Source organism: Macrobrachium nipponense, chromosome 3, assembly GCF_015104395.2.
Source record: "Macrobrachium nipponense isolate FS-2020 chromosome 3, ASM1510439v2, whole genome shotgun sequence".
NCBI lineage: Eukaryota > Metazoa > Arthropoda > Malacostraca > Decapoda > Palaemonidae > Macrobrachium > Macrobrachium nipponense.
This window is the reverse complement of record NC_087202.1, coordinates 68,655,522-68,680,128: the sequence shown is the minus strand read 5'-3', so window position 1 is coordinate 68,680,128 and position 24,607 is coordinate 68,655,522. Positions and strand designations below refer to the sequence as shown.

Below are 24,607 nucleotides of genomic sequence, written 5' to 3'. Positions count from 1 at the left end.
GACGATGGATGTTGCACCGAAATTCGCATCTTGTGTTGTCAATAAAGCTTCATCAGATATTGATGGTGTCATCACAAATTCCCGTGTCTGTAAATAGGACGTTTATCGAAGCCGTAGGCCTGAAGAGGATGCTCATCCCATCTTGGGATGAGAGAGAGAGAGAGAGAGGAGAGAGAGAGAGAGAGAGAGAGAGAGAGAGAGAGCATACACAAAAGAGGAGATTCTTAAACCAAATATATTGCAATTTCAGTTAATGGAGTAATTTTCATTATGGACGACTAGTTCTTTTTAATACAATTATAATTTCCTCAGAAATATAGAATTTTAATGTCATTTTGTTTTCAATGGAAATCGGTGCTGGTTCTGTTTAATTAATTAATGTCTTTGGGTGATTTATAAATTTATGTGAATCGAACGTTATTTTCTTTAAAGAAGTTATTCTAGCGTTTCAGGCATTGCTGAAAAGTTACATAACCACCATTATTAATATTAAGGAAAATTTTCAATAACTAAATTTTAAAAGAGAACCCCAGGTCACCGATGCATTTTTATACATTTTGTTCTATGCGTTGAGACACACAGCTTGAAAAAATCCACCCCTATCGTTGTCAAATATTTGACAAGAAAATGGTACCTGTAAACATGCAAATCGGGCAATTCTTCTTGAATCTGCCCGCATTGTATCTTCCCCTTGGGTGGAATCTACCGCCTTTGCCTTCTGTTATCTTGAAGATCCTCTCTCTCTCTCTCTGTCTCGTAGATAGTCCTGTATATCTTACTTTTATACTCTTTCATCAGATGCTACAATTTTCGGGTGAATCCCTTAACCCTCTCAGCGACTAGGCTCTTCCCCTCTTCCACTTCCTCCTTATCTCCTTTCTACTCTTCTGGTCCTACGGAAGTGTTAAATTCGACCGATTTCGTTGAGCTCAAGTTCTTTTACCGCTGTCTCATTTTGCTGTTATTTTCGGCTCTGTTTGTTTCTTCCGCTTTCTCATTTTGCTGTTATTTTCGGCTCTGTTTGTTTCTTCCGCTTTCTTTCTTTCTTTCTTTTTTTGCAGAACTTCTAGCCAATGTCATGGTTATGATATTAGTTGCTCTTTCTTGAAAATTCGGCAATATTTACGGTCTCTCTCTCTCTCTCTCTCTCTCTCTCTCTCTCTCTCTCTCTCTCTCTCTCTCTCTCTCTTTTACCTGCCGCGTCCCTCTGGGTCGCAGTCTCTTGTTGCAGATCGATTAAAGTAAGTTAGGACAGCCAGCCAGCCAGTGTCCAAGCTCTCTCTCTCTCTCTCTCTCTCTCTCTCCTCTCTCTCTCTCTCTCTCTCTCTCTCTCTCTCTCAGACACACAAAAGCTCACGCGCAGAATACGGAGAAAAGAGGATAGGTGTATTTTATTTGGGTTTTTAATACGAAAATTTAATGCTGAATTATTTTTACATGAACTTTCGGAATCACTATCTTGACGAAATATATTAGCGTAAATTTTCAAAATATATAATATATATATATATATATATATTATATATAATAATATATATATATATATATATATATATATAACTTATACATGATATTTTTCTTTTAATTTCTGGGATAAAAACCCCAGAATAAACCGCAGTTCATTGACTGAGATCAGTGTACTGATAACTGGGCATATATACAAATTGTAATTTTTTAGTGCTTTCGGTATAAAAGAATATATGAAAACATTTATCTTTTCTTTTAAACCTTTTCGTTCTCTGTTAACCCATAATCAGAGCTGGCACGTGTGCAATACTAAAAAAAAAAAAAAAAAAAAGAACAAAAATCTTCCTGTGAAGAAAGTACTGTAAGAGCATTCTACCTCGTGCGGTTCCTCGTGACTGGGGAACCACGTGCGTGTGCGTCTGTGTGTGCTTGTGTGTGTGCATGTGCATGTGCGCATGCATGTGTATGTGAACTCGTTTGCTCCTCGAAAACCTTCTTCAGTTTTTCAAGAGCATTATGTCTGCATTAATTGATCCACTGCTTCTCTATTTTTTTTTTTTTTCTTTTTAAGGTCTCTAGTGGTTTTGGAAAATGTTTGTGTTGGGGACGCGTATGATTTTATAGCTATATACATAGCTATATATATATATATATATATATATATATATATATATATATATATATATATATATATATGTGTGTGTGTGTGTGTGTGTGTGTGTGTATGTGTGTGTGTATACATACATACTACTCATTACGTTTATATACATATACATATTTATATGTATTTATATATATAACATATATGTGTGTATGTGAAGAAATTATATTTAACCCCTCATTCAGAAGTAAAAAGTGTGTATAGGTGTTTAGGAAGTATGTTCGGGTATGTAACTATACTCTGTTTTTTTCCATCTGTCCATCCGCCTGTGGTGTTTTTGTATGGTAACACTGCGTCCCGGGCTTTAGATAGTTACATTCAGCTTACATTCAACGATTATAATAATATCTTATTTCGAATATTGACGGTGTAATTCGCATACAGTAAATTATTAAAACACTTTTCAGTTGCAAATGTACACCCAGATATCCTTTTATTTACCTAAAACTTACATACAGCGTAACTATCTAAAACCCGGGACGCAGTGTTACCATACAAAAACACCACAGGCGGATGGACAGATGGAAAAAACAGAGTATAGTGTATAGAATAATTGCAAGGGAATTCGTCTACTTGCCATTGCAATTACGCTAAATAACTTGCAGAGTATAATTTTTTTTTTTTTTTTTTGCTTACGGTAAAACACTTCAAAAACTCATTTCAACTTGCGAGTATCAATCATTTTTACCGAGGAATTTAGAAGTTACCCATGACATTCGTTATGGTAGATAAGTATGCGTTAGCCAATAGTCTTTGTGTAGTTTCCGGTAAACAATCCTGTTCTTGGCAATTTTCTCTCGCTATGGTTGTATATTATATTAAACCTGTAATAACAGAGATTCACTTGTGTGTTTTTCCCTTTCTTTTCTTCATCGCAGTCTACTCAGTTCCGTGTCAACCCTTCATAGCTCTATTGAACACTGGTGAATATGAAAAATTTGTCGTCGGCTTTCACGGTTGTAAGTTCGTTCTGATGTTCTTTATTGTACTTTTTCCCAACGACCTTCGTTCCTGGCTCTCGGAGCTCATTCAGAAACTGATCGAACTCAGCTCCTTCTCATCCTCTTCTTCAGTGAATGATAGAAATCTTATTTAAGAGAGAGAGAGAGAGAGAGAGAGATGAGAGGAGAAGGGAGAGAGAGGAGAGAGAGACGAGAGAGAGAGGAGAGAGGCCAGGAAGAGAGAGAAGAGAGAGCGAGATTTCCTTTAATCGTAATGTTTTAGAATGTTTAATTTCTTAATGTTTTTAATGGAAGGACCTGTCTCGTCTTATCAAAACCTGGTTTAGTCTTCTAAAATTTGTGTAAATGTGTAATGCAGACGCAGGTTTGTGCTGGAACTGTCCAGTGTCCTTTAGCAAAATGTTGAAACCAAAAAACGTGTATCAGAGTTTACCATTCTAAAGGACATTTTCCTTCTTCCCAAGGCAACAGAAATTCTCTAGTAGCTTATTAAGTTAACTGAAGACTGTATTGTTTGCTGTCCGTTTTTTTATCGGGGAATCTTTTTAGCCAAAGGAAAATTATCCGGGAAAATACCATCGGAGAAGCGCTCGCAAATAAACGACTCGGCAGAAGTTTCCATCGATAGAGCGATCCTCTTGTATCCTGTTTAATGGCCACGTTGCAAGATTGGCCGTGTTGAAAGAGTGCTGGATCTGAATTTCTTTAAAGAAGAACCCAATTCGACGCCTCTGTTTTATGTCATTGTTTTCTTTACTCTTTCAAGTTAGCGCCTCAGTGGCGTGATCGGTATGGTCTTGACCTGCCACCTCGCTTTCCGAGAGCTCGATTCTCGGGCATTCCACTGAGTATTTCTGGTGATAGAAGTTCACTCTCGACGTGGTTCGGAAGTCACGTAAAGCCGTTGGTCCCGTTGCTGAATAACCACTGGTTCCATGCAACGTAAAAACTTTCAAGTTCCGCTTTTGACTTTTTGTGTCGCCTATTGGATGTTATTCTTGCTTCTATGTTTTCATTAAAACTATTGAAACTAGAACCTTTGGTTTTCATGTATTTCATATTTTGTATCAGTTTTTTTTTATACGTATCGTCCCTGCTCTGTCACACGCTTTTGTAATATTTGTTGTCATTAATTATTATCTCATTGTTTTTATTCGTGAAAAAAAATAGAATGTTTGTTTTCATGCTTTTCAGCTTTTGTTCGTATTTCAAAACTATTGAAACTCTGTTGTTATTTTCGAGCATATCACTTAGTTTGTGTGTTTGTCACGGTGTACATAATCTTTGGTATATTCTTCTCTCTCTCTCTCTCTCTCTCTCTCTCTCTCTCTCTCTCTCTATTTATCTATATATCTGTTTTTAGTATTCGTGTAAAATCTCGTAACTCCCGCCGATATGTTGTTTTCTTTTGTTTTCTTGTTATATAAAATGTTGTCTTGTTTTGTTTTCTTGTTATACGTATCTACAGTGTTGAATTTTTATTCAGTTTAGCTACAAAGTTGTTTTTTTATTATTTTTAGTTCTTAGGTGGAATTTCGTTTCCATGTCTTCCTTGATTCCAGGATGAGTAGGAATACTTCAGGCACCTTTTCTTAAATCCCATCGGCCTCGCTTGTCCTAAGCAATAGATATTGTAACCAATAACTCCATGGCTGTGTTCAGTCGCTAAACAATAGAAGACGACACAGGGCTAGCGACTTCATCCCAAAACACTTGCTGAGAACCGGAAGAGTGAATTTTGGAGACGCCTTCTGAAAGAACAAGGCATATGACGGAAAACAAGGCGTGATCTGAACTCCAGCTTACAAAACATGGCGTGATCTGAACTCCAGCATACAAAACAAGGCGTGATCCGACCTCCAGCTTACTCGAGAAGCGTGCCAAAATCTACGGCCAAATAAAGCTTTGTTTCACCAACGAAAATAAAAATGAATACGCTGTATTTTATAAGAAATTGTTCTGTGCCGTTTTACATGCACATTATTTATTTTTTGCATTTTCATTCTAATAAATAAATCATAAATATCCTATCCTAAAACGGCGTCGGAGACCCGTAAGTTGTGACGCCAGATAACTCACAATCAATCAATCAATCCTATCCTAAAATTCGTGTATCTTTAACTCAATGCGAAACACTTTTTACAGACCTTTTTAGGCTTTTCTATAGACCTTTCCTATCCCCCCCCCAACGACAACAACAACAACAACAAAGAAGTGTTCAGGCTTACCTACAAATGATATGCCCTTCGCGTTGTTAAGAAAGCTCCCTCTGGAACAGAAGTGGATTAAATTAGTTCGGTTGTACCATGAAAGGGGGAAAATTTTCGCTTCTGGAAATAAACAATTTCAAGATCTGGTGACTTTTGTTGACTTCGACTGAGCTGCAAGTGACCAGAGTAGATGTTTGACATGATGATTCCGACGGAAATATGAATTTTGAAGTTTTTTTTTTTTTATTTTCATGGTTCCAAGAAATATTTTCTATTTTGAAAAAGACAAACAGGTTTTGAGATTTCATTCAACAAGTGAAATTACACACCAGTATCATGCAATGTATTTGGGGCCTCTTATGTAGTAAACAGTGATTTTTCCCAAAAAGAAGGAAGACCTCTTATGTAGCAAACATTGTGTAGAAGACAGTCAGGTGTTTTTTTCCCTAAAGGAAAGTAGATCCTTTATGTAGCAACCATTCTATAGAAGATATTCAGATTTTTTCCCCCAAAAGGAAAGAAGAACCTCCCATGTAGCAAACATTGTGTAGAAGACAGTCAGGTGTTATTTTCTTGAAGGAAAGAACACCTCATATTTAGCAAACATTTTATAGAAAATTGTAAGGTGTTTCTTTTCCTAAAAGAAAGAAGACCTTTTATGTTAACAACATTCTGTGGAATAGTTTTTTTTCGAGTTTTTCCTTAAAAAGGAAATGAAGAGAAACGTGAATTTACCTTGAATTTCCGAGATTGAAGGAGAAATGTTTGGAAGTTGGCGCTCTACGTCTCCGGAGCTTTGCCGGCACCAATAATTGCGGCAGGAGGGAGATTAAGAAAGAAAATTGGCATTCCAAAATGCGGCTAAAGAGAAAGAGGGTGAAGCGAAAATGGCAATAAGTTTTACATTTATTTTAATTTTTTTAGATATTTACTTAGTGATTGATTTATTTTTTGCAGTCATTCAAAAGATTGAAAGGATGGTAGTAATTGATGTAGACATTCTTCTTTTGGCAAATTTCTCTCTCTCTCTCTCTCTCTCTCTCTCTCTCTCTCTCTCTCTGTGGATATAAAACTGTCCTATTTACACGAATTTTATCCTGGAATGAAGCCGCTGGTTTCATATCAGTTGGTCTTTTGAAGAGATTTATGTGGCCTGACCTGGTATTAATTACCTCCCTGTCCTCTGTGTGATTTATAGTGATATCTCTCTCTCTCTCCTCTCTCTCTCTCTCTCTCTCTCTCTCTCTCTCTCTCTCTCTCTCCTGTAATTTGCTGTTGGCTGCGTTGTTTTCTATTGGTTAGAGGATATGAAGATTTTTTTTTTTTTCAAAAATGATTTTGCATTAGAACTAACGGTAATGGAAATTCATTCCCCCCCCCCTTCTCTCTTCTCCTCTCTCTCTGATATATATTATATATATTAATTATATTTATATATTATATATATCATAATTATATATATATATAGTGTATTAGTTCTATCATATTTTATGATAAAATGCAACTACTTCTCATTTTGTTTCCGCGTATGAAGAGTACGTCGAATTGAATGGTGGACAATTTACGTGCGGACAAAATATACCCTCCGGCCTCTAAGGAAAGGTCAAAGTTGACAGAAGTGAGTCTGGGCTGCCTTACTCTAGGGGAGGGAGGGAAGGAAGGTGGGTTTGTGGGACGGGAGGGGGAGGGACGGGTGTTGTTTGTGGGTTTTTGGGTGTGGTGTCGTCATTCCCAGTATATTTCAATGCACTAGGGGCGGGGGATGGGAACTGTTCGGTTCCCTCTTCATTACCGATATTAATGATTTCTTTTCCAATTTTATTTTCCTATTAGCGTCTCATAACTACCTGAATGGTGATGTTACCACTTGTACATATTTTTTTTTTTTTTATCTTTTTCACGTACACACACATATATGCGCGATTTTTTTTTATTATGTGAAACTCTATTGAAACCTAATTTTCGTGTGTTATCAAAACATTTAAAATACGCTGGACGTATCCATGCATACTGGAATACGCAATTACAAATAAAAGTATATACTAGGAAAATAATTGTTTATTGAAGTATTCTTGACGTTTTATATCAGTCTTTTGTATAATATTCTGTTTACATTTTCAGGTTTACAGTGACTTATTAAAAGTTAGTTGTGTGTGTGTGTGTGGGTTTTTTACTTAAAGAAAAAAGAGATAAACACGAAAACTTATGCGTCATAAAACTAAAGACTTCTTTTTCCTGGTGTGCATTCGTGTGTTGGTGAAACGTTTGCTCCAATGAGAAATGTTCCAAATATACCCTAGATAAAGGAAGTCCTCTTTATCCTTTCACATTCCTGTCAGCCGTCGCCATGTCACCGTTATACCCACCCCAAGTGCCCCATCGAAAGTCCCCTTTACGCCAGAAGTGCCAGTGTTGTCAACCCTACCATTGCCCTTCCGAAAGTATCTAACCCTTGGCACTCTTGAGTGGCACAACCGATCAATTGGCACTTCCCCTCGTCATGGCTGACCGCCCCCCTATCATCCGCATCAGGTGCGAAGGATCCGAGGACGAATGTCTCTCCTCAGGCGGGGAGGAGGTCGCCGCCCAGTGGGGCTCAGCCCCGCATCCTCTCACTCCAGACAAGAGGCATTCCGCCCCCGAAATCAGGGTGAATCCCACCTCAGTCCCCACCACCGTCGTTGGGGGCACCTCGTCCTCGCCTAGGTTATGGCTCGCCCCTCAGGGGCACGGCCCTTTGATCTCTAGCGGGGTTAGGTATTCCCTGCCTTTCATGGCCAGGTCTCCCGCTGGAGATAAGCGACTCTCGGCGCCCTCCTTAGCCCCGCCCCCGTCCTTGTATTCGCATTCAGGGAGTCCGTCATCTTACTACAGCTCGCGACGTTGTAGTCTGGATGACGCAATGACCTCCGGCGGACTGGATGACATATGGCACTTCCGCAGGCTCTGCAGGCTTAACCGCCGGAGGTTCTCTGACACCAATCGACTTGACCTCCCAGGTAAAACTTGCCATTTTTAATGAAGTTTTTTTCCTTTTCTTTTATGTGTCTTGAGACTTGTGACTTTCGTCTTGCGTAAGGTAAGTTACAGTATTGTAAGGTAAGGTAAGGAAGATAAGTTACTGTATTGTAAGGTAAGGAAAGGTAATGGTTTATATAGATAATAGAAAATAAAAACTACTTTTTCTCTTATTGTGTGTTAATTTCTTTCTTTTTATTCTGTTGTGACATTGATTTTGTTTTCATAACTGGTGATGCTGGAATATTCCGTGGATGCTTCATGAGTTGTGAATTTCATATATGGTAAGTGAAGCATTGCTTGTAATTTATTTATTATCATACTGTATAATGATGCATATATTAAAGATTTCAACTATATCACATTTAGCGAATGCTAGTTGTTTTGCAGTTTGTTTCTTAAACCAAAATTTCTCCTGACCTAACTGTGGAGAGGTCAGTTATATCGCATTTATTGTTGAAAGTTTATGAACACTATTCTCAGGTGTCGATCAGGCAACACGTATTACTGTTTCTTAACCTATCAAGCAAAATTGTATCCAACAAACATATCAGGCTAAATTGTATGCAACAGTGTCTACCTAGGTAGGATGCATCAGTTAGTATTTCCACCTTCTTCTCTCTCTCTCTCTCTCTCTCTCTCTCTCTCTCTCTCTCTCTCTCTCTCTCTCTCTCTCTCTCTCTCTCCTAACTCCCTTTGATCTACTTAAGGTTGCTGCCGCCCTCGTTATGGAAATGACATTAAATGATTAAGAATCGAACGTACTCGACAGTCCTGCTCCACCGCCATTGTTTGGCGTAAGGGCTCTGTTGCCCTCTTGTCCTTAAAGTCACTGGGTAAGCAAGTACTGCGTAGGAATTGGCTTTAACCCATAGTTGTAAAAAGAAAAAAAAAAAACCGGAAGTTGAAATTACATAAGAAATAAATGTTGCGTCGTTTCTGTTATAGATAAATACATTAATGGGGTTGACAGTGTCAAACTGTTGAAAAGTAAATTTCCATAATAAGATTATACGAAAAAATTTTAATTGTCATATTTTAGAAGTTTTCCAATGAACTTTATGTAAGATTCAATGAAGACATTTTTGTAATTGTCTTGTAGTTGAACTTATCCAATGGACGTTTGATAGATTTTTCTATTGCAGACAATCGTAGCGCTATTGCAGACAATATTCGTGTTAGAATTTGATTTTAGCTCTAAATCAGATGAGTATCATACTTACATTGCATAGATATTACGTGAGCCCGGGCGTTCATCACATTTTCCAAATGTAGCTTTCCCCCTCCCTCTCCAACCCCCTCCCCATGTGCCGAATTCTCGTGTGGAAACTGAGGCACCGCAAACCTTATAGAGGATCCTTGCCTGTAATCCACTTAGGCGCAGGAAGCCTTCCATTCCATCCTGCAGGCCCCAGACTTATTTGAGGGGCATTCAGGACTCTCCTTTTGTGGGCTTCCTCGTCCTGATGAGAGCTTACCGCTTCCGTTGGAATCTGATTTGATCCAAGTAAATGTAACATTAGGAGCAGTTTCATTTATGTTCCTGGAATTCTTCTCCTTGCAAGGAAGAAAAAAAGCCTTAACTGCGTTTGTACATTTTGTCGTTAAATATTTGTCTGAAAGTATTACAAAGTCATTAAAGAGAAGAATACATAACTCTCTCTCTCTCTCTCTCTCTTCTCTCTCTCTCTCATGTGGTAGCTGCTTGCTTTGAGTCATTCTCATCGTTGTGCAAATTAGTTTTTATGCGTGGGTTTGTCAGTTTCTCTCTCTCTCTCTCTCTCTCTCTCTCTCTCTCTCTGTGGATACAATCTTGAAAACTTCTCTATATATTTGTCCCTTTGGTATACACTGTTTAGTTTTGATGAGACGATAATTAACTTCATTTCTTTGGTCTACTGAAGTTTTTTTTTATTATTTTTTTTTGTACTCTCTCCACAACATACCCCCTTTTCTGAGAAATTGTACCCAAGCAGTATGTGGTTGGTACCTGATGATCTATTGAACATTCTTGGAGTATAATTCAATTGAGGTTCTTGGAAATTTACTAAAATTTATTAGTGCGGAATATGAGAGGAAACTTTTAGATTATTCCTTTTTTATATGTAACTTTACTTAGTCATGTTTTTAGTTATTGCTCGTATCAAAACATTCCGTGTTTTTTACGTACATTTATTATTTGCGAGAATGATATTTCTTTTATCTTCAGGATGTCATGAAGAGAGAGGATTTCTTTGCTGTGTACAGATGATTTTGTTGGCATAAATATTCCTTGTGCTCTGCAGCAAATAAATTTATATATCAGTTGAGATTTAAATTAAGTGTTATCATATATGCGTTTTGATGAATTGCATCAATTTCAAATTTCTATAACATGGAGAAGTTTGCCGATACTCTTGAGGGTCAGTTCATTGCAAGGCTTACAAACTCATCGTTACAAAGACCGGGAATTTTGTACGACTGCTTGGAAATTACAAAGAAATTACAGAGAAAGTTTTGGATTTAGTTGTTGTGAATCGAAATAGGACTTGAGCAAGATTTTTCGACCATTTTTTCTCCCTTGCCAATTTATATGTTTCCTTCAACAGTTTAGTGTTTTCCTGCCCTTTTTCGCACAGGAATATAAAATTAGTTATTTATTAGTAATACAGAAGCAGTTGAGGTGAAGAATTACGAGTACCTGTATATTCATTTACTTTAATTTTCCCCATTTACTGCTTTGCAAAATTGATTTCAGAAACAAAAGCAAAGGAGCCCCTGTCTGCTCCTTTATGTCCCTTATATTTCATTCGCGTATTTTTAGCCGACTTCAAAGCGTACGGTATTCAAATACGAGTGAGAATTTTTGGAACCGGGACGAACTGTCTTTGTTGGTTCTAATTGCTTAATCGTATACGCTATTTTTGTTATTTTATTTTTTTGAGAGTAGTGACAGAAGTCAGAGAAATGGGTGTATGATTGTGATGGGTGAAAAGATTGTCTTTTAGAGTGCAATTGTTATAACTTTGTTTCTTGTATGTATGTTTAGAACGCCTTTTTTCAAAGACTCCTTTTCTTTATTATTTTAAGGGGCCAGTTTCTTTTAGGATGTTTGAATCTGTGCCTACCCTAATTACTAAAATACACATATTTTTGTATATGGTAAATTATGCTTGCAGTTTAGATAGTCTTAGTCACATTTAGTACATTTAAAGTTAACTTTCTTTAAATTATTTACTTGGATGCGATAAATATATATTTTTGGGTATTGGTTGTCGTTTTTCTTTTAACTGACAGTGGTCGTTTTTTTTTAGAATCATTCGTATGGGTTTTTCAATCCTAGGAAACATTTTATCCTTTTCGGATATGTGCGGTAAATTTGCTAAATGTAAAAACAACCATATAGTGCTACGGACTAGACTGAAGGCGGATTTGTTTTTAAGAAATATGGTGAGATAAAATGGAACTAATTTGATTTGCACGTTTTTTCATGTTTATGCCACTTGAAATATATAAGGAATGTAACTTTTTTAATTATATAACTTTTTTTGTTGCAGGTGGAAGTGAAAGCTCCAACCTTCTCCGTATGAGAAGTTCTCTCCTGGGACAGTCAGCGCCTTCGCTTTCGAATTCTTTGGTGAGTACCCCCTGAAAAGTAAAATCGTGTCCGTTTTCCTCTTTCGCCAACGCTTAAGAAAATGGGTTTTGTAGGAAGCTCCTCTATTTCGTAGGAGCACTAGGATTATCATTGTGAATGACAATAATTTTAATACCATTACCTATCTTTTCGGTATTTCATATACAAATTATGTTCCAAAAGATTACTTCGCAATTATTTATTAAATTTTTATCCGTTTTCTTCTTTCTCCAGTGCTGAAGAAAATGGGTTTTGTGGGAGGCTCCTCTATTTTGCAGGTGCTTTATCATTTATCATTGCGAAGACAATATTTTTGGAACCTTTAGCTATCGTTTGGAAATTTAATATATAACTTGTCCCAGAATATTAAATCGTAATTATTTATCTAATTTTTGTATTTCATGAATAATTTATTTTGTTTATAACCATGATAGTCACATTTCTCTACAATTCGAGGATATTGATTTTTCGTTGCCTAGCAGCCCAAATATTGCAGTTTTGGAAATGAAAAGACCAGTGACACTATTAAACGCAGTCGTAGATGAATAAAAGCAAAATAAAACAGTGGATAGAAAGCAGAAAGTTTAGAAGTCTCGTTGAAAACTATATATATTTTATTGAAACAGCAGGATTTCCTCACTTGTTGTTAGTACCCGTGCCTCCATTCACAATGTTATTGGCATTATTTAGAAGAGGTTTATACATGATATACAAGACCCCATTGGGGAAACATTTTGTTACAGTTAATGCCATGTCGTATAAGACAGAAGGAATTGCTTCAGTGAATCTGCCGAGGGTTGATAAATATTAAATTAGGCCTTTAATTATTATTATTATTATTATTATTATTATTATTATTATTATTATTATTATTATTATTATTATTATTATTATTATTATTATTGAACCAAACAACAACAACTTTCAGTTTTCTTCTGATGATTGATAAAGGAACCCACAAAATTACTGTTTATAACGTGTTTACTATTAAGTATTTACATTTTATTTTTCTCAACACTCGGGTACTTTCAGTCCCCATCTATGGCCCCTTTTCAAGAGATGTGTAGGTTGTCAGCCTGGGTCAAGACCCAGAAGACTGCTGGGCCTTGGCTGACAACCTACACATCACTTGAAAAAGGACCTGAAAGTACTCGAGTGTTGAGGAAAATAAGATATAAAACTTATAAGTAAACACGTTATACACAGTAATTTTGTGGGTTTCTTAATCAATTCTTATTATTATTATTATTATTATTATTATTATTATTATTATTATTATTATTATTATTATTATTATTATTATTATTATTATTATTATTAGCTCGAGAAAAGTTCGTACCTCTTTAAAATTAATTATAGGGTAGACAAACCTAAAACTGGCCCTGTATCTGTTGCACATTATTCTTGCGGCGTACCAAGTTATTAGCCTTACTTCAGATTTAACAAAATATAGTATATTTTGTAGAAGTAAGTTGTCCTAGGGTATGCGAAAAAAAATAAGCAAAAACTAAAATTGAACTTGTGATTGAGTAGTGAAATTTCTGAACTTTTACTTTTATGTAAAATCATTGGGAGTATAAGAAATAAATGGGCAGATCAATAAGTAATTACAATGAGGAAGGAATAAATAGACTGACGAATAAACAAATAGACTGTGTAATTGAAACCAGAAGTAAACATAGTGAAATTTTTTAACTTTTACCTTTATGTAAAATCATTGGGAGCATAAGAAATAAATGGGAAGATTAATAAGTAATTACAATAAGGAAGGAATAAATAGACTGAGTAATAAACAAATGGACTGCGAAATTGAAACCAGAAGTAAGCGAGCAAGTGGAAACACCAACCGGGAGAGCAATTAAGACCTTACTCGCCACCAGAACTCGACTTGCTCCAGGATTGCGAAAGCCTGCCTGTCTGTCTTGCAATGCTTTATTTTATTCATTTTAATCCCCCGAGAGAGAGAGAGAGAGAGAGAGAGAGAGAGAGAGAGCGGACCATCTTAACGTATGCAAATGGTGAATACTATGTTTGTGCGTCAGTGCGTGAAAGCGCCTTAGGGTTATGTCAATTATGTTTGTCATTATTGAGTTTTACCAGAATGCAGAGTCAGTTTGTAATTGTTGTGAGGCCGCTCTGTAATGGAATGAATAATATGACCCCGTTGATTATTTCAAATATATAATTTGGTATGAATTGTCTTAAAAATAAACAATTGAAAATGACACATACAGTGTTAATTAATCCTTCTTACGCACAATTTTCCAAAATGAATATTTACGATTAAATTATCATGAAACGCATAGAAACAAATGTAGCCTCGTGACTGGACAATTTTTTTTATCACTTTGAAATTTTATAACTAAAGAAAGTTTATGCTTGTGTCGAATCATAATGAGAATTAGTTATTAAGAAAGTGTCTAATTTACTTTATGACTTTGAGGGGAGAGACTTTGGTTATGAAGCAGTGAGAAAAGAATACAAAATTAAGGGGTATTTTCTATTGTGGAGTTCGGATGTTGTTTCTGCATTTAATTATGCCAAAACAGTCTCCTGTTATATATATATATATATATATATATATATATATATATATATATATATATATATATATATATGTATATATCATACATATATATATATATATATATATACATTTATTATATATATATTATATATATATATATATATATATATATATAAAGAGGTTGAGAATTTAATTTATGCCAAAACGGTCTCCTGTTATAGTATATATATATATATATATATATATATATATATATATATATATATATATATATAAAGGTTGAGAATGCGGACGTCATTTTTTAACAAATGCTCTAACAGCCTTTTAAAACACCCCTCCCCCTCAAAAAATGAAAATGAGAATTTCTTAAAAGAAGGAGAAAGAGAGGGGGAGAAGAAAATCAATAAACTCATCAACCGAAATTAGTCCCGCCATTAAGAAGAAAAATAATGATGAGATAAAGAAGAGATATGCGCGGCTTTTAGGCCTATACTGTAGGGGGTAAATAAATGAGATTTGTCGTTAAAATAGGCCTAGGTTCTAGGATTTTTTTTCTTTCCAGTTTGAGGAAGGGATAAATCTCGTCCCGTCTCCGTCTTCCTCTTTTTGGTTTCCCGTCGTTTTAGTTATTGCTGACGGAACTGATCCCGCAGGGTATCAGTCTCGGGGCGATTTCACATGGGCTCCCTAACCCTAACGGAAAACTGCCGGCGTTGCATCTTCCCTTGAGGAGACCGGTTGATGTTTGGGGTTGTAATTTCCCCTTCTCTCTCTCTCTCTCTCTCGTTTTTTTTTTTTTTTTTTTTTTTTTTTTTTTTTTTGCTGAGTGTAATAAGTAGGAGAGAAGGTATAAAATCTGTTTCCAGGAGGCAGAAATTGTGACAAGGGGTATGGGGGTACGATATTGTTTTAGTTTTATTCAGTTATAAGTAAAACACACGCACAGATATATATATATATATATATATATATATATATATATATATATATATATATATATATATATATATATATATATATATATTGATGGATCAGGGGACATGACCGTGAGAAAAACACAAAGAGTGAGAATGGAAAATTTATGTCAGCTGTCAGAAGATACGTTGAGGAAAATAAAAGGTGGCGCTACAGTCGTCAGCTGTTTTCCGTTAGGCTATAAGCACGAGGCTGAACGTTGCAGATACCTTATTTACAGGAAATTGGCTCCGGTGGGGCTCTTCCCAATAAATAAGGGAGAGAGAACGAAATCGGATGCCCGGATTTTCGGATTTTTCTCTCACGATGTTTTGTTGTTTGTCTTGATGATTTGTCTCACGATACGAATTTGTTCTTATATAATATATATATATACTATATTATATATATATTATATATATATATATATATATATATATATATATATAGGTCATTCTGTATCAAGTCGTCGTCCTTTAGCAATAAGCGGTTTGACGGAATTAAAGCTTAAAAAAATGTGTAGTAGGTTAAAGTATTTGAGCATCATCATTCAATGTTTAAGGAACGCGGCTATGTTTTACATTTGAATTTATCAACGTCTGTTTCTTTCGGTAAGCACAGGTAAAATATCAGATTTGCGAAATGAGGGTGGTACAGCAGTGAAAATGTATAAATTCAGCAGCTATTATTATTGTTGTTATTATTATTATTATTATTATTATTATTATTTATTATTATTATTAATTAATTAATTAATTAAAATGAACGCTATTCATATGGAACAATCCCAAAATGACCATTGACTTGAAATTCAAGCTTCAAAAGAGTATGGTGTTCATTTACGGCAAGTAAGATAAGGTATTAGGAAATACAGAAAGCACTGTGAAGAGATTAATATTACTAATTTGCCTAATTTTGATTTTATAAATACAGCGAAAGTAACATAACTGCAGTTAAGCATACAATTATGCTCGCCACCTTCTTATTATTATTTCGGTTGCATCTCTCTACTAAAATCTGCCCATCACTGATATGCATCTAATCAGCAGGCATTAAGACGCTGGTATCGAGGTTCGTTTCATAAAGCAAGAATTATCGATAGCATGGTCCCAAATTCTCTTTGGAGTTTTTTAAGATAGAGAGTAAGATATACTATGGAGAGGGGTGGAGAGTGCGGCTGATACATGGCTTCGTGCCAAATTGAGATTATGGACAAGAATCTTGTTGATAGTTGATTGGAAAAGAAATATATCGTCCGGCTCAGAAAAAATGTGAATCTTTGTTTTTTTTATTTATACCCTTTCATTTGTAAATAAGCTACATTTCTTTCATCTACTGATCTTTTTTATTTATAAATGGAACAAGAACTAATGTTTTGTAAAACGTACGTTCCTGTTCGTGATGCTTTTTATATGTCGCGAATTGCGGTAGAAAAATAAACCCTGTTTTATCAGTTTTTTTTTTTCTTTATTTCGTTTCAGTGGTAACTTTTTTTTAAAGATTCAGTTCTATTAAACTTTGTTGTTGTGTGTCCTGCTTTTATTTTTACGTGTTTCAATTAAATGGAAATGGGTGGAAAAACAAAATACCCATTAAAAAAAACTCTTAGAAAGCTGATATAGAATTGATGTAAATTGTGAGGAAATGTTGGTAATGTCCCCTGTAAGAGTCCTCTCTCTCTCTCTCTCTCTCTCACACATTCAATCCAAACCCACACATAAAGCGCTGACGAGTGAGAAAGAAGGAGAATATGGGCCGTTTTTCTGAAGTAGACAGTTAGGGGAAGCTGGCCTGGTTGTTTATGGACTACAAAAAGATGATAATGCGAAGAATGGGGATGGAGGTGGAATATGGTTCCTGGAGAGAGAGAGAGAGAGAGAGAGAGAGAGAGAGAGAGAGAGAGAAATTGGCCGTCTGAATAACATATTAGTGACAGGGGTAAGCTATTAAGTGCCTCTATGGACATTTCTCTGATCGGGGTAGATCCAAGAAGATCTCTCGCTCTTTTTACTGATCACTACTATTCTTGTTTTCTTTGCTGTACATTTATCTAAAAAAAAAATAATAATTTAGGTTATTTTCATTTAATACACCATGGTTACCTTTGTGAGTTTATACTTTTTTCGATAAGCACACATATATTTTATATTATATACATATATATATATGTGTGTATGTGTGTGTGTGTATATATATATATATATATATATATATATATATATATATATATATATTGTATTTGTAAAGTCAATATTTATGTTAATTTTTTTATAAAATTACCTTCTTAATTCTGATTAAATTTAGTAAATACTGGTTCAGGATGTAGAGCCAATTCATCTATAATATCAAAATATTAAACCAACATCCGTTATTTCTCAAAATCTCTACCACTCAGTAACTAGGTGTTTCATCTGGGTTTAACAAAACGATTGTAAAGCTTCCTGAAGTTTTCTAGGACTTTATTTGGAGAGTAATGTACGAATTAACTGGGTAATCGTGTCCCTTGTCTAACATGCAGGCGCTTGTATCTGGCAAGTTTATTGGTGAAAATGCTAGATGGTCCTTTTGTGTGCCTTGTGTCGAGTTCTTTTATGGCCCTTTTTATAGTTACTGGCTTGTTAAGGCCGAAGATTTTCCTTGCAAAGTGTGTTGGAGGCTCTCTCTCTCTCTCTCTCTCTCTCTCTCTCTCTCTCTCTCTCCTCTCTCTCTAAGTATATTTGTGCAATGATAATATATTAGCGCCAGAATTGAAAACACTCTACGGGCAATACAACCCACAGTTTATTATATTCCTGTTTTCTGACTAAAAACCAAGTTCTTTAACTTCTGAAAAAAAGCATAATTTAAATACACACACACACACATATGTGTATATATATATATATATATATATATATATATATATATCTATATATTGAAACTTATTTAATTTTATCACTTTGCCGTGATTTATACACATGCATTAAGCTACAAATGTCGTTTAATATCCAATTCGCTACAATTCGGAAGTAATATATGTATACCGATGGGGAATTATAATTGATAAGGGGTTTGTCATATATTATTTCCGAGGCAGAGCGAAGTGGGTACTAAATGACATTCGTAGTTACTGCTTTTGAAGAAATTACGGTGATGTGATAAAAATTCAAATTTCAAATCAAATACCTGTGCTTCACGGGGATACGTACGGCAGAGTCGGTATCAACTTATACCTCTCTTGATAGCTCGATGTTTAAGGCTTCACTGAATGTCGCTGGTTCTTATTTTGGCGGTTTCAAGTCCTTGAATGACGAATCAACTTATCAATTTTAATTCCCCTTCGATTTACACACACACATCTATACATACTCATACTTTTATATATATATATATAATATATATATAATATCTATATATATATATATATATATATATATGCATCCGAGATTGAGCGATTGAATATTCCAAACATACGAAGTCAATAATAAATGATCGGTGGATAGATAACCAAACATGAAATGATATCTGCAAAAAAGAAAGGCCTTCCTAGAATAAGTGTTACTTGAGGAAGGGCATGTTGCTGTACCTGGTTGACAGTCTCAGGGTACAAAAAATCTTCGCTCTTCCTCTTAGCTGTCGCATTTCCTTTTCCTCCCCCAATTGCAAGAGGGTGAGGTCTGCCATCCTGGAAAAATGTTTTCCACAGCGGCTCTTCAGCAATATAATCTTTATTGTTTTCAATCTTGGTGAACCTTGTTTATATTTGAGTTGATTGCTCTTGAAAACTTGGCTTTGTCATGTTACCGTTCTCTTCATGATAAATAAAGGTGTTTCCAGTCTTCCGAAGTGATGTTTTCGAAAACATGTATCTGTCCACTGTTTACATATATTTTGCATGCAAATTAATTTTGTTGATTCTTTGGTACGTTTGTAGGACGTCTGAAGATATATTTTCATCAGATGGTTCTACCACATTGATCCTAAACGGAAATAGTCTCTGGAATTACACATGAATCATTGATTGCACCTGACCTTCGTTCTTTGTCCAAGAAGTTTACTCTAATAATGGATTTGTGTGCATAATGGTAAGTTGGCTTTACCAGGAGGTGGAGCTCGCTCTCTCTCTCTCTCTCTCTCTCTATGTTATATATATATATATATATACATATTCATGTGTGTGTACATATACTATATATATATATATATATATATATATATATATATATATATTTATATATTTATTATATATATATATATATATATATATGAATAACTTGATCACGAAGTATATAAAACGTGATGCTATGTATAAATAAAGGTTTTTTGGTTTTTTTTGCCACGAAGGAAAAAAATGAAAAAACGAGTTGGCCGTACTTTCGGTCCTATTCGGACCCTTTACTGAGGCATACTGATTTTACAAAGAACACCATAGTCAAAAGAAGGCTTAATATACAAACTGACACTACCAAATTAAAAAATAAGGGCGATTTTCACTCTACAGAGAGGAGGAGGAGTCATAGGCTAGCCACACCTTGAAGGATATACCCGCGGTATCCTTCAAGGTGTGGCTAGCCTATGACTCCTCCTCCTCTCTGTAAAGTGAAAATCGCCCTTATGGCTAATTTGGTAGTGTCAGTTTGTATATTAAGCCTTCTTTTGACTATGGTGTTCTTTGTAAATCAGTATGCCTCAGTAAAGGGTCCGAATAGGACCGAAAGTACTCGGCCAACTCGTTTTTTCATTTTTTTTCCTTTCGCAAAAAACAAAAAAAAACCTTTTATTTATATTATATATATATATATCAATATATATATATATATATATATATATATATATATATATATATATTCTATATTAACGTACCCAGAAATAACCGCCAAAACAATACTTTATGGCAGTAATAACTTGTTATCTCTGAATACGAAAGAGATATGCATTATGAGAGGAAACAGATCGGTGGGTTGGAGCAAACACTGGAAAAAGAACTCCACGGTTTTTCTTACATGAATTGAAGGCTTGCAGAGGATATTTAAGGCGAGGTCTTTGTGTCTATGAACTGTTTTCCTGTGTGCACACATCCATGATTTGTCAATACCTGTTCTTTTCTTATGTTCAGTTCTTGTAGTTCTTGTAGCTCTGTTGCCATGGAAGTATGTACGTTATTTCATAATAAGCGTACCGAATTTTGAACAATTATTTGACTTATTTTAGTCTATTAAAGTTTGACATATTCATTATCACGCACGATTTTCTGAGAAACTTTAGTTCGTGCTGCGGATAGTAATGAATGTGAAAGTAATTAAGTTAATGTTTAGGAGGGCTTGATTAGATGATGATTAACTCTTTGGTCCAGAATTATCTACAGTCATTAAGCAGTGTTCATGGTACTTTGTGCTTAATGGTCGCTATTCTTTTCCTTTTGAATTTTCCGAATTTTCAGCAGAGTGAATAGGTCGTCGTTGCGGCTGAAACCGTTATTCTCTCTCTCTCTCTCTCTCTCTCTCTCTTCTCTTCTCTCTATCTCTCTCTCTCTCTCTTCTTCTCTCTCTCTCTCTGACTCACACATCTCTCTCCTCATCTCTCTCTCTCTCTCAGTAAGAAGGTGATGACAACAGGGGGAATATATAGAGGCCATTCAAGAGATCAGCGTAGACGGAAAGAACGGATATATGTGTAACGTAGAAAGGAAGCCAGAACATGTATGGTTTCCTTCGGAGTTGTCGTTTGTGTTTATTCCAGAGAATTTAGCGAATCTTATACATTTCTCTTTTCTCTTGTTGTTTTGTGTGTCTATATATATATATATATATATATATATATATATATATATATATTATATATATATAGTGTGTGAATTTATATACATGTAGTTTGTATATATCCTATATATACGTATGTCAATATATATATATATATATATATATATATATATATATAATATATATATATATCTATATATATATATATATATATAATATTATATATACGCGCTTACACATTTGGTTTTGGTTTTGTTATTAAAGGATTTTGAAAGAATAATGTTATTCATACATTCTCTCTCTCTCTCTCCTGACTGATATTTTTTTAATGTGTGTATAAATTCCCGTCCTTGTGTTTACATCCATGCTGAATTATGCATCTCTAATAATCAAAGTGGACCCCTTCATCTTTTTTCTGTGTTACAACGACAATGTACAGGTAATAAATTCCACGTCTTCCAACCTGTCTCTTCAGCACTGTGATACCTTACGTGGTGTCAGGGCACTCTCTTATACAACCGTCTTTTTTTTTTTTTTTACCTTATGGGTACAATAACTTACATATTAAACTTTTAATCCTTTGTGTTTGGTAATCTAATTCACGATCAATTTGCCAGTATTACGGAGATTGCGATTTACAACATTTCAAGAACTGTAATTACTTTGGCAGTAATCATCTTTGCAAACGTGTAATTGCTCGTGAGGACGTCTAATGGTATTTAATTGATGAAAGTCTTATACCATCATATCAGAAATCAAATTTAACTTCAAGGAAATAACATCCAGCGTCGCCGCATCCATTACACGACGCGCAATAACGACTAAGGTAATAATTATCACGGGAGCGTATTATCATTCCTTGTCACTTCCACCCCGCACCGCTCGGGTGATTTCAAAGGGTGTTACACATCCCCCTGAAGCCGAGGGCTGAACCTGCGGCGGGCGAGTGGGTGACCTTTGCGTTGAGCCTGAAAATCCTGAATTAGTAAAGGAAGATTTCACCTCTCTCTCTCTCTCTCTCTCTCTCTCTCTCTCTCTCTCTCTCTCGAAAAGTCACTCAATCCTATAAATACTTGGTTAATGGTAACATGATCTCATCTTTGCATATGTATCCATATCCATATTATAGATATATAATGCATATGTATATATAATATATGTATATTTATATATGAACAATATATATATATAAAAATATATGTATATTTATATATGAACTATATATATATATATATATATATATATATATATATATATATATATATATGTATATATATATATATATATATATATATATATATATGTATATATTTATGTATGAACACACATATATATAAATATATATATATATATATATATATATATATATATATATATAATATATATATATTTATATATGAACATATATATATATATATATATATATATATATATATATATATATATATATATATTTTGTTTAACACATTGCTGTGATATGTTATAAATTAGTTATACAAATTTCAGTTGTGTCCAAGATTTAGCTTAGATATGCCAACTGTGTTCACAGTAATCACGAATTGTTTCAGTTTGGCGAAAGGTTTATGAAAATATGCTGAAGCCTACGCTCGTGCTTTTTAGACGATAAGAAAGGCTTTTATATTCTCGAAGGAATACACTTAGGCATGTGGAAATGACAGATACTTTATTCATGCAAACAAAAGCTGAATTTGTTTAACGATATACAGACATAAAAGAACATTCTCCGTCCATATAGATTGCCTTTTGTATCAATTCATGTACAGACAATTGTGCGCCAGTGTATGCACATAAATTGCATCCATGAAGATGCTATTGTTTGTGTATGATTGTTCTCCCCTTTGATTTTGCGTATCAGTATGACCAGCTTTAATCACTGGACATCCTGGAGGAAGGACCTGGAAATAAATCATATTTCCATGATGTCGTGAAAGAGAAATACAGAAATATATAGAATAGCGTATTTCTTAGGCATAAGAATTAGGGCGCTGAAGGTCAACAAAGGTCATTTGGAGGAGAGAGGCTGAGGAAGGGGAAAGAGAGTTGTGAAAGAGAGAGAGGAGAGAGAGAGAGAAGAGAGAGAGAGAGAAGAGAGAGCGGGAGAGGAAACTGAGAGTCTGTTGATTCGTGCGTGTCATATATATATATATATATATATATATATATATATTATATATGCATATATATCATATACATAGTTCATATACGTAACAAATATACGATATACATTCATACATACACACACTTCTATGCAGTGAATGCCTTTAGACGGAATAAGTGAAAAGCGTGATGATATGAATGGGTGGTTGGCGAACGAGCATAATAATGCAAGAGAACACCTCGTGTGTGACAGATGTGGTGGCCCTTATATGAGGGTGCGTATGACCCCATTGTATGGCGTCTCTTCTCTAATAACGTTCTTCTATCAGTCAATAACGTCTCCTCATAAACGGTAACAGCTTGTAGCTTTCTCTTGCTGTCTGTCCGTTTGTCTGTTTATCTATCTAAGTCGAGTGAGTTCATTGACTCCATTCATCTTGGTTTATCTGGATGAATAATGTTAAATAACTTGAAGTTTCACTTATAAAAAAAAACTTCGAACTTGATTAAGTTAAAAATTATGATGAAAACCCTGATTTTCTCTCTCTCTCTCTCTCTCTCTCTCTCTCTCTCTCTCTCTCTCTCTCTCTCTCTCTCTCAGCTGAAAAATTAACTTCACAATGAATAGTAGATATTAATAGGTTGATGTTTCTTCTGCCCTTAAAGTTAAATCTGGAAAACAGAGAAACTCTCTCATCTCATCGTCTCTCTCTCCCTCTCTCATCTTCTCATCTCTCTCTCTCTCACAGCCGTTGAAAAATTAACTTTCACGAATAGAAAATAGTAGAATAATTGAATAGGTTGATGTTCTTCTCCAGTTAAATATCTGAAACAGAAGCTCTCTCTCTCTCTCTCTCTTCTCTCTCTCTCTCTCTCTCTCTCATGAAAACTTAACTTCACAATGAATAGCAGATATTAATAGGCTGATGTCCCCTCCAATTGAATCTCTGAAACAGAAGCTATATTATGTTTTCTCTCTCTCTCTCTCTCTCTCCTCTCTCTCTCTCTGTCTTTTCTAGTCCATTGACTTTTTATGGGTTGCGGCAGGCCGTTACGGCGGAATGTACCGGTTCGTCTCCATGTAAGGGGTGTTTAAGGTTTTGGGTGGCGCTGTTGTGTGCCAAAAGAACAGCTTTTCTTGCATGAAGTCCCGATGCTAATAAGATCTGGCTTTCTTCTTATGGCATGATTGGAAGTTCTTTTGTTTGTCATTCGCAAAAATTTATCCCTGTATGTTTGTTTTGTTTTTTTAACCAGAGGAGTGGATATGCTCTAAAAGAATGCTCAATTATGAAAATTGTTCGGGATAAAAATCGTAATACACGAGAAGTTAATT

General features: G+C 35.0%; 1 protein-coding gene across 1 annotated transcript in view; it reads left to right on the top strand.

The window, feature by feature from the left end:
- The window catches only part of LOC135221797 (microtubule-associated serine/threonine-protein kinase 3-like), an 896,960-nt gene that overhangs the window by 683,323 nt on the left and 189,030 nt on the right, over positions 1-24,607 (top strand). The window contains 1 exon segment of the mRNA XM_064259649.1: positions 11,855-11,934. Coding sequence (XP_064115719.1) covers positions 11,855-11,934 — 80 coding nt within the window.